At 35.8% G+C, this 12,479-nt stretch overlaps 1 protein-coding gene across 3 annotated transcripts in view; it reads right to left on the bottom strand.

Moving 5' to 3' along the window:
- The window catches only part of LOC150081797 (WD repeat-containing protein 26), a 597,339-nt gene that overhangs the window by 401,466 nt on the left and 183,394 nt on the right, over positions 1–12,479 (bottom strand). For all 3 annotated transcript variants that reach the window (XM_090378893.1, XM_090378894.1, XM_090378895.1), the window contains one exon: positions 4,382–4,479. In XM_090378893.1, coding sequence (XP_090235019.1) covers positions 4,382–4,479 — 98 coding nt within the window. The remainder of the gene's footprint in view (positions 1–4,381; positions 4,480–12,479) is intronic.

Here is a 12,479-nt window from a genome sequence, read left to right as displayed (position 1 = left end):
AGAATGCAGACTTTTACCAATGAATTTTTCTCAATTCCTGCTCTCCCGTGGAATGGAGAATAAGAAAAAGTGCTGTAAGTGATGTTGCATCCTCAGTTCTGGGTCTTTTTTGCAGCGGGATTGTCAGTATTGCTTGATTGGTTAGGTAGGGACCTTGTTGGGGCCCAGAAGAAAGAGTTAAATTACTCATAAGCTAAAGAAAAGAAAAGTTTCCAAGCATCTAACTCAACCACCACAGAGTCCTACAAGGTACTGCATATGCCAGTGTTGTGCACACTGTGGGGTGCGACTCCCAGAGGGGTCGCAGGATAAATTAAAGGGGTTGTGGCAATTTTTTAAGTAAAATTATTTTTTGTGCACATAAAAGCTAAAAAATCTGTTGTTAAAATAATTTTTTTCGATGCTGTAGATGTAGAGACCTTACTACTTGAAGTCTGAAATACGAATGAACCCTTACACTCTTTATTTTGTTAGGATGACATTCTTTATTATTGTCTGTGTCATGAATATGCCTGCACATACACACAGAAAGCAGATGACTAGTGCTACTTCTCAGTATGTATTAATACTTATCAGTACACTTGCTCAACAGTAATCCCTTTAGCTCTTAATTCATGTCTTCTACAGCATAAAATTCTCAAATTGCCCATATTGCCTAAAAGCTAGAGGTGCAAATATGCGGTGGCAGTAAATATTTTATATAGCAAAATCTGTTGCACACATGCTGTATTCTACTCCGTAATTTGGTGCTTTCATGTCAACTTGAATGTGTTTTTCATTCTTCTGCTGCTTTTCTACTTTATATTGCTCTTTCATGTTATTATTGTTGTTTTTAAGAAAAAAATATATATATTACCATAAACAATTGGGTAAACAGAACAAAAAAATGACCGAGGGGTGATGACAATAATGCTGCTATCATACAGGTGATCACAATGCACTGATGTGGGATTTACTTAAAGATATAACTACCATCAGGGGCAAGGGTTTTTGCCTTCAGGGACTTGATTTTGGAGGAAGCCTATGTCAGATATAAGCTAGTCTGAAATCAAGTCACAAAGGAGGTTAGGCAGGCGAAGACAGATTACGAGAAATCTTTGGCAAAGGATGCAAAGAAAAACAGCAAAGAGTTCTTTACTTATGTAAACTCTAGAAGGAAAGGGTTTAATCAGATTGATCCACTTAAAATAGATGGTTTGACTATTCATGATCATAAACCGCTGATAAACCGAATGAGTATTTTGCATCTACATTCACGCATGAGTTATTCAAGGAGGGTAATGCCAGAAGTTTATCAAACTCTAAAAGGGAACTAAGTGATTTTGTAATATCTGAGAGCAAAGTGGAGGAGAAATTGTTGAAGTTAAGCATAAAAAGGGCACCTGGGTTGGATGGAATCTATCCAGTTATATTGAAGGAGGCAGCAAGGGAAGTTAGCAAACCCTTAGCCATAATTATGAAAGCTTCCTTGGACTGGAGATGTGCAAACTTGTAGTGAAGTTCAGCAACTTAAATAAATTCAAGGCAGAACTAGACAAACATTTGGAGTGAATGGATGGGTGAAATGGGAAGGATGTTTTTTTTTTTGCTGATGCTATATAAGCTTGCTTTCTTGAATCATATGCCCTACTAACGCTAATGATACTTCATAAGCAAATAAGGTAAGAAATATATCATGTGAAAATTTCGACACTAATGTTATTTAAAGTGTAGTGCAACCACCAATTTCTGGTAGAGAGCCATCATATTCCAAATCCAAAGGAAATGAAAAAGAATAGAAAATATCAAGAGGAATTTATGAAGTACAGCTTCACTTAGTGTTGTTGATGATGAGCAATGTCCTGTGTGTACAATATGTTATGAAAAACTGCCTAATGAAATCATGAAACCTATTTAATTAAAAAGACACAAACAAAACATCCAGAGCTAAAGGAAAAAACTGAATCCTTTTTCAAAAGACATGCTGATGCCATACAAGGCTTGAAATCTTTCATGAAGAAACATACGGTAATTCCTTGTAAAGCTTTAAGAGCATCATTGGAAGTTTCATATTTAATAGGAAAAAATTTATAATCACACACTATTGCTGAATTTCTTTTTATCCCTGTGAATCTTTGAAAGATGCAGTAAGTGTGATCAGCTTTATTAAAAGTAGAAGCTTAAATAGCAGACTTTTCACTACACTTCGCAATGAAATGGGATCCACTTATGAAATGCTTCTTTTATATACGAAAGAGGTCTTTGTCCAGTGGTAAAGTGTTGCAACAACTTTTTGACCTCAAACATGTTTCATTGTTTTCATCAGATAACAATCAGAATCTTGCTCAATTGTTTATAAATCAAAAATGGTTTGGAAAACTTAGTTACCCTGTAGATATATTTGAAAAACTTAATGATTTCAATTTAAGTCTTCAAGGACAAGGAACAAATATAATAATACTCAGTGATAAAATAGAAGTTTTCAAAAAGAAGCTTAATCTTTGAAAAACTGAATTTGAGCAAAGTAATACCGAAATGGTCATGTTTTTCTGATTTTGTTAATAATATTAACATTTTACAATTTAAGGATATCACTGCCACCTACCTAACAATGCTAATTAAGAATTTTTCCAAAATTCTTAAAAATTTTTCAAAAAAAAAAAAAAAAAAAATGTATTGGATTCGTAATCCCTTTGCTTTTGAAATTTCTTCATGCCCCGAAATTAACATTCAGCAAAAAGAAGATCTCATCGACCAGTCGCTGACAAAACATTACATGCTCTTTTCAAGACTACAACTTGTGAAAAATTTTGGCTTTCTCTTCGAGACAAGTATCCAGAATTATTGAAAATGGCAATACAAACACACTACTTTTCGGGTGTGCATATTTATGTGAGGTTGGCTTTTCAAAATTAACAGCTATAAAAACAAAACAGTGTTCCAGACTTGATCCAAAAGATGACATAAGATTAGCAATTTCAAATATTATAGGTAATCCAAGCTCATCCTTCTCATTAATTGTTTTTTTTTTGTTTTTTTTTTTTTTTGTAATCTTAATTGAAGAATAAGAATTTGATTTGTTGCTTTTGCTGTATTCAATTAAAATATTAAACAATTATTCTTAATGTATAAATTAAAATGGAAACAATTTTTTATTCCTTTCTCAGTAGTCGAATAAAATTTTCTACTACATAATTTATAAAATGTTATTTTTCCTCGCTAAAAATCTGATCATCCTACTTCGGGTTTTACACTGAGGTGTTGCGTCAATTTTTTTATTTAATAAAGGGGGTCACAAGAGAAATAAGTTTGCGTGCAATTGGCACATGCAAATGAAATTCCAAGTTCACTTAGAGCATCATACCCACATTTCAAATACATCTTGCCCTGTCCTAGGAACAAAGGGAAGGAAACCTATTAGAATGCAGCTGATCTTAGCAGTAAGAACCATCCATGAATTGATCCTAGTTGGGCTGGTCCAGGACGTCCCAAGTTATCGAAGCAGAAGCCAAAATTGCATATTATTGGCTGGACTCATCACCCACCCGCGTCTTCCTTTCCAAGTTTCCATGGGTTGTGGTGCATAGCATTCCATGATGTAACCATGGAATCAAGGAATGGGCACCAGTCCCAATGATGCTAATCTGGAAGGCCAGCAATATCACTGGGAGAACCTCTAATCACATACAGGTGTCCACATCGAGGGGAAGAATTCGAGGTCAGTTGCCCCACTTCCTTTTTTAAAAAAAAATTGTAACTGCTCATATCATCCAACTTTCTAGTGAAAATGCAACTTCTTTTGATATCTGGATCAGTGTCGACAAAACCATTTTCACTAAAACTTTAAATTTTTATATCAATATTTTCTGCTTTTTTTTTTTTTTAAATACTATTGACTTTTTTCTTTTGCACTGATGGTTTACAGCATGGGCAGTAGGAACATCTTTGCATGTATCTGTGCATTCATGCCTGTGTGGAGGAAATGTATATAAATTTTACACATGAAATATATAAAAAGTGAAAATATGCAACTTATGCTCACTAACAACCATAAACTAAAAATGACACTAACAACCATAAACTAAAATGACACTAACAACCATAAACTAAAATGACACTAGCGAGAGAGAATGAATGTAACATGGTAGCATATGGGTTTCATGACCATAATTTTAAATTTACAAACTTTCTTGCACATAATGGCAGATTTGTTAAATAAATAGGCATATAACTTGAAACACTCATTGTACGATGACATGTTGCAGCAGAATGAGCTATACAAAAAATAAAATTATAATTATTTTTAATAAAATTAAAAATAAATATTAAGAAGTAGCAAAATTTTTAAGCGTCAGGAAAATTTCCTAAAATAGGAGATGTAGATGCAACCAACCAAAAATACCTTGCAATTTTTCCATGAGCTTTTGCCTGGATGTAGAACCTTTACCATCCCATTCTGACATCCGTTTAAGATCTTCTCTTGTACTACACATCATGTAACTAAAAAAGAAGGAATAAAATTGATTTAATCAAGAAATTCTAAAACATATTATAAATATAATTTTTAGTTATTCTGGAGTATGTTATTCTGGTGAAATATATACTGTTAAGTATGCTATGTAATGTTAACTGATTTTTATATAAACAGAGAGGAAGGTGCATTCCATACCTCTTTAGACAAGTTTTTCCAGAGCATCATTACCAGAATCAATGTCTTTAGCTGATAAGTACGCCACTGCTGAGATTTAGAAGGTGTTGGCTGCTCAACCTTATGAAATAATATATTAATGGATGATTAGACAGTGGCTGTTTTCTTTTCATCGAAGATTTCTTTGTGGCAAGCAAGCATATCATTCACCCCTCTCCTCTGTTAACTATTAAGAATTGTTCACTGTCAAGATCCATCTTCTCAAACCTCGCCATTGCTGATGCAATTTTGCAAAATGCCATTGTCATCTCTCTGGTGATGAAGCGTCTTGGCTCCTCATTTGGTTCATCTTGAGCTTCGTCAGCATTTTCTTCTTTCACTATCACTGCCTGCAAGTCAATAAGTTCTTCATTAGATAATTCCTTCTCTTCTTCCTCTATTAACACCTCCATATCTTTGGCATCAACCTCCAACTGAAGCAGCTGTGTGATACAACCTTTACAATTTTATCTGTAACCTCTTCATATGATTTGTCTTTTTCAAATCCTTCGAAGCCTTTTACGTGCCGTGGGCATATTTTCTTCCAGGCACCATTTAAACAACTTTTAGTAATTTCAACCCAGACCTTATTAATGTTTAAGATGGTGTGGTAAATACTGTAAAATGTAAAATTTTTCTCATCATCTACTGCAGACAATGCCTGAGCAAATGTGTGCAAATAGTATGCTTTTAAATTCAAAATAATACCCTGATCCACAGGTTGGATGAGTGAAGTCATGTTTGGCGGTAGAAATATGACTCTCACGTTCAAATTGAAATCATCTAGATGCGTAGAATGTCCAGGAGAATTATCTAATAGAAGCAAAATTTTGAGAGGAATGTCGTTGTCTTTACAATACTTTTCAACCTCAGGAATGAAGCAGCATTTAAACCAATCCTCAAAGAGAGATATTGTTATCCATACTCTCTGGTTCGATCGGAAATGCATGGATAAAAGCATAGGATGTCTAGGAGAATTATCTAATAGAAGCAAAATTTTGAGAGGAATGTCGTTGTCTTTACAATATTTTTCAACCTCAGGAATGAAGCAGCATTTAAACCAATCCTCAAAGAGAGATATTGTTATCCATACTCTCTGGTTCGATCGGAAATGCATGGATAGAAGCGTAGGATGTCTAGGAGAATTATCTAATAGAAGCAAAATTTTGAGAGGAATGTCATTGTCTTTACAATATTTTTCAACCTCAGGAATGAAGCAGCATTTAAACCAATCCTCAAAGAGAGATATTGTTATCCATACTCTCTGGTTCGATCGGAAATGCATGGATAGAAGCGTAGGATGTCTAGGAGAATTATCTAATAGAAGCAAAATTTTGAGAGGAATGTCGTTGTCTTTACAATATTTTTCAACCTCGGGAATGAAGCAGCATTTAAACCAATCCTCAAAGAGAGATATTGTTATCCATGCTGTCTGGTTCAATCGGAAATGCATGGATAGAATGGCTCTATTGATGGCCTTAAATGCACGAGGATTTCCAGAATGATACACGAGCAGTGGTTTTAATGTGTAATCTCTCGCTGCATTAGCTCCAAGCAAGAGGGTGGCACTATCTCCTGATGCCTTGAAAATTGGCATTATATTTTCCTCTTTGGCAACGTATGCTCGATCCGGCATTTTTTTTCCAATACAGAGCAGTCTCGTCAACGTTAAAAATTTCCTACATTGAATAGCCACCTTGATCAATAATTTTTCCAACACATCACAAAATTTCTCTGCAGCTGCAGAATCGGCACTGGTGACTTCACTGCATACTTCAACGTTGTGGAAACCAGGATGATGCTTGAACCTACTAAATCACCCGTTGCTTGCCACGAACTTGGGTTAGGGTTCTCCATACTCATCCTTAATATCTTTATAAATACTTGTTGTTTTTGCTTGAATGGTCATTAGACTCAGGGGCACTTACTTCTCAATCTGATTTTCCATCCATATTATTAACAGCTGTTCTATCTTCGATATATAGCAACTGAACACTGTTTTGTGATCAATATTGATCTTAAGTGCATTGTTCCTTTGACATGTTCTTTTATACGTGCACTGACCTTTATAATATTATTCACTGTTGAAGCAGCAAGAACTAATTTCCTTGCAATAGATGACAAACTTTATCCTGGTTCGTACTTCTTAATCATTTTCATCTTCATTTCTAAATCAATCTTGTTTAGTTTCCTGGCACTGCCACCACTTGCACTTTCCGTTGGTCCCTTTCCCTTCATCATTGTAATACATAAGTAGAAATGAAGAGAAGTTTCTGAAAATTTGTTTTTTATATGATTGAAGATTTCAGTGAAGGGGAACGCATTTTACCACAATACCGTAAGGTAAAAACCCACAGAATTCCAGTTATTGGGATTAACACAAATGCAATAAGATAGAGTTTATTTATTTTTTTTTTATTAGTTGTAGGCACATCGGCTTCTGTGGCCATAATGCACCTCCCAAGGTTTTTGCACTACTCTGATCCAAGCCCTAGGCAGGATTCCAACCCGCTTTGGGTTGCCAGGCAGACACTTTACCCACCTGGGTAGCCCAGTTGGCAGATCAAGTTTACTACCCATTTAGAATAGATTGCGCTAACAGAAAAGCCCAATAAACCGGAAAGTGCAAATTGTTTGTACTTTTTTTTTTATGGTCGTCACCTCCAGAAACGTGCTTTAGAAAAATATCACCAAGGTGTTCAAAATTGATTCTTATAATGATAACGATGAAAGGGTAGTACAATTTCCATTATAAATATGACCTTTTAGAGAGATAAATAGCTTAGTAATATAGCAAAATTTTCAACTTCCAAGGACTTGGAACGAATTACAAAAAAAAAAAAAAAAAACAATGTGTTATTGGGTTCAACATTATGATATTTTTTACGATACCTCCATTTATTCCTACAGGATGCAAAATACGTTTCCACGATTTTTTTAAGTTTGCACCTGTCAGCAAAACCTTACGTATATTCGAATTTCCATAAGTCGATTATTACTTAAGTCGGGGAGTTCCGGTATATGATGAGAGCCTTGTCAATCAATTCGGCAATGGAGAGATTGTGCAAGGCCCACAGAATAGAATTTTTTTTCAGCATGGTCTATGCTTCCTAATAGGAGAGACTCCTTCTACAGGGGTGGGATTCTCTTATATTGACAGGGTGCAAGAATATTTGCTGATGCTATCAAGGCAGTGTTAGGTTGGTCAGAAAACTGCTAGCTTGGGGGGGGGGTTTCACAGACTAAAAGTCTAACAGTAGCAGCAAGCAGAGGCTAAAGTGATTCTTGACTGCTTCTACTGCAATGAGCAGCAGCCTAGAGAGCAAGTTGCTGGGGATTTGAAGAGCTGCTGGGAGTCATCATAGAACAAGTAAATACATGGGATGTATTAGGGTAACTAAGAGTAAGAACAGGTGCATGTATACTTCCATGCACACCAATGCTAGAAATATAGTAAATAAATTTAATGAATTTGAAATGCTGATCAAGGCATCAATGGCAGATATTGTTAGGATATCAGACACATGGTGTCACACAGATATAAGAAGTGCATAATTGGAATTTGGGGAGTACAATGTGTACAGAAAGGATAGACAAGATAGGAAGTGGGGGGGGGATTATGCTGATAGTTAAAAAATCCATCCAGTTGACATCGGTTGACAGTGCAATGTTGAGTCAGTGTGGTATGACATAAACACTAGGAAAGGGAAAATGAGAGTAGGAGTGCATTATAGGCCTAATGACTCTGATGAGTACAACATATAGTTGTACAGATAAATAGTGGGCCAGTAAATTATAATATCTTGTAATGAGGGATTTTAACTTTCCCGATATTGACTGGAACTTTTGGTTTGGTCACTCGCACACTAGCAAGGCTTTTGTGAATTTATTGGATGATTGTTTTCTACAGCAGCATGTTAGAGAGGAAACTAGAGGGATTAACACTGTTAATCCGATCAACAGTGTTACTAGAGTGTTACTAGAGATCGGATTATCAGCAGTGATTATTCATGCATTAAGAATTAATAGATAAAGGAACCTTAGGTTCAGTGATCACAGTATACTAATGTGGAATTTACTTAATGATGTAACTACCATCAGGGGTAAAGGGAAGGGTTTTTGCTTTCGACTACAGTGGTCTCACAGTTTTTAAATTCTATACACTGGGATCGACTGATGATGTTACCAATGGTGAATTCTAAATGGGAAGCCTTCAGGCAGTAGCGTAGGAACTGCCTTGGCATTGGGGCAGGTGCCAAGGGCGCTGGTATCAGAAGGGCGCCATTGACAGGCCACATCTGTTCCGTGTCAAGTTATTTTGACATCCAAGGATAACTGATGAAATGGCACCCCTAGATGTCATATCAAGATGAGAGAAGAGGGTGGGGTTAAAATTAATTTATTGCCAAATGTTTTCAGAGGACGATTCAAGCCTGCATGCATCCTTAAATCTGAGTACATACTGCATACAAGCACAAATTTATTTGCTGTCCAGAACACAACTTTTAAGGGACCAATCAGGCGACCACTTCATCAGCACATGCTTGAATGCAGCAGTTGGCAATTCACACACTGTGCACGTTTTGCAATACTGAATAAGTTTGAAGTTATAAATAATGTGTGTATAGTGGTTTTGTTCTTGCTATATAAACAGGTAATCGTAAATATTGTGATTTATAATTCAAAAAAGACAAATTAATTTTAGACATGCCACCAAAGAAATGAAATTGACATCAGCACTGCATAGAAAGACTGCATAAATAGGAAATAAAAAAAAAAAAAAAAAAAAACATTCCGCTTGTTTACAAAACTAGCTTAAATTTGAATTTTATTATTATTATTATTATTTTGAAACTGTATGATATATCGGAGACACTCAGATATTCAATGACTGTGACCATGTAAACAGAAATAGGAAAAATTTAGGGCTAAGTGTGGATGATTCACCCCTTGTTGGGGTAAAGGAAAACCACTTTCTCCTAAATCTCTAACAGGGTGCTTACAGTAGAAGGTCAACCAGAGCCCACTGTACGAATGTGGAATACCGTTGATCTGCCAACTAGCTATGGATACATATGAGGTAGTTGACCAGCCTGACTTCCCGGTATGAAGTAGTTGTAGAGGCATGTGATGCAAGAAGGCAAGCTTAATTAGCATCAGCCAAAAAAAAGAAGACCCATTTCGCACATCCATTCCCTCTAAACGTTTGTCCAGTTCCTCCTTGAATTTATTTAAGCTATCAACTTACTATGTATATTAAGTGCAATAGCATCATTAATACACAGCCATTTCTGAATAAACAGAATATTTATAAGGCGGCATCGTTTTAAGTTATATCTCATATTGTGAATACCTTCATGAGTTGCCATGATATTAACCCTAAAAGCATCTTAGCTATCAATTTGCACAACAGCTGCAAGTTTCCAGCAATCAACTACCCGCTGGCTAAAGGCAAATTTCCGCATATCAATTCTACGATTGTCTTTCCTTAATTTCAATTTATGTCCCCACAGATCGTAATCTGCGCAAGAGGACGAATTGGGGTTACTTCTACTCATCAGAATTGAGCCTACTCAACCCAATTAATGCCTTATAACACCACAACCAGATCACGTCGCAAGTGCCCAGTCTCCAGGCCCTGCAATTTGCAGAACTTAAGCCTTTCTTGGTAAGACTACCCCTTTGTTCCTCTCACCAATCCTGTTGCCTTTCTTTGTACTCATTCTAGCAACTCTACATCCTTCCTAAAATGAGACCTCCAGACCTATACTCAAGGTGTGGCCTGACCACTGCCTTATACAAGCAGACAATCACCACCCTACACCTGCTAGCAAAATTCCTCTAAATCATTGGCAATACCCCATGACCTGCTCTGGCAGTCTGTCTGCATTGGTCAGAAAACTTCATATATGACTGCACAATTACTATCAGTTATTTTTCATTTCATATCACACTAAGTGTAATACCACAGAGTTGGTAAGTTTCTCTGGGATTACTTCTACCCATATGCAGTACTTTGCATTTGTCAATGTTAAACTTCAGTTGCCACTTCTCAGCCCATCTGCCCAAATTTTCTAGATCCTGTTGCAATAGCACACTGCCATTAGCGTCATTAACAACCCTGCCAACACTTTGCATTATCTGTGTACTTGGCATTAAGCCTGATATACCTTCATCAATATCACTGATAAATATACAAACAACAAGAGGCCCAACACCAAACCTTGGGGACTCCACTAATAACATTAGTCCACAAAGAGCAGTGTCCATTGATTACCACTCTCTGTCTTTTCCCACTCAACCATCCTTTTATCCACTGTAGCAACTTGCCCTTAATACCATACTGCTCCAACTTGTACAGTAGTCTCCCATATGCTACAGTATCAAAAGTTTTCCTGAAATCCAAGTACACGATATCAAAATATTTTTTTGCATCCAGTTCTTTTGTAACCACATCATAGTATCCAATCAAATGTGGGACAGGTAGTTGGATAGGTTTGACGGGTACGACTAAGTTGCAGATGGTAATTTCTTAAGCTAAAGAGATTACCACTGTACTCAGCAACAGCACTATTGCATAATTTCTTGAACGCCAGAGGGGCGAACAATGCGTACCCAATTAAGTCTCTCGTAATCCATTAACCTCAATCTCACATGGAAAATTTTCTTTGTTCTACAGACACTATTTTAAAAGTAATTACGAAAGGGAATTCAAAAAAATTCACTAAACAGAAAAATCTGATATAAAGAAGTTCGTTAAACAAAGGTCAGACCATACTTATTGACGTTAAAAACGTTACTCCAAAAATTTTGTAACAAAAAACTGTCATGCAAAAAGTGTTACGGAAGTGATGTCATCTTCAGCTTCTGCCAGAAGGGAATTACTGTAACTTGTATTTTAGCATCATACTAGTATGATGGCAACAATAATGTATCTTGTACTGGACCAAATTTAATGAATTTTGCACGGAGCTTCACCTTAGCTCTGTACTAGAGGAAAAACCTCTGAAAATTGCAGTATTTTTCCAGGATAGTGGAAAATATGAACAAGGAAATTTTCTCGCGTAATAAATGGGATTGTGTGGATGTATAACATATCATTGAAAAGCTAAGGAATCTAGAAACAGAAATATTAGGGTTTTAAGATACAAAAAATCTTTCGGAAACTGGGAAAAGTGTTAATTTGAAAAAGCATCTGGTTTAAAGTCACCTAGTGTTTTCAGATTGAATGTAATTTTTTTTATTTACAATTCAACTCTGAGGCAGGAAAAGTGTTGTGCACATTTATGAAAACATTCTTCAACTTGGACATGTCATCAGATCTTTGATAAATACCACATGTAATGGAACAACTATAGAGAGTGTATTTATTCATGAACTAAAATCTCTTCAATGTAAAAATTATATATCCTACTTTAGTCATCACAGACCAATAATTTCAGTAACCAATATGTAATTATTATTTATAAAATAAAAACACTGTTATATTATTGAATCCATGAATTTTATTAATATCTAAAAATTAAAACACTTTTAATGCCTGCTGAAGACTCTTAAATGTAAGAAACGTTAAATATGCTAGTGGCAGGATACATTATATACCTGGTACAGAAGTTTTATTATTATTTATTATGATAATTTTATTTATGCACCTTTTTGCAACGATTTTACCTATTATCATAAAAAGGCCACGTGCAGCCACGAATTTGCCAAGGGCACCAAAAACATAGCTAGGTCTCTGCCTTCAGGGACTTAATACTGTTCAAGGTTCGGGCCCAAATGGGTGTCAGATGATTTAATGAAGCTTGTGGCA

Source organism: Mastigoproctus giganteus, chromosome 8, assembly GCF_048544385.1.
Source record: "Mastigoproctus giganteus isolate SK-2022 chromosome 8, ASM4854438v1, whole genome shotgun sequence".
NCBI classification, from domain to species: domain Eukaryota; kingdom Metazoa; phylum Arthropoda; class Arachnida; order Uropygi; family Thelyphonidae; genus Mastigoproctus; species Mastigoproctus giganteus.
The sequence above is the reverse complement of the archived record's forward strand: the minus strand, read 5'-3'. Positions and strand labels throughout refer to the sequence as shown.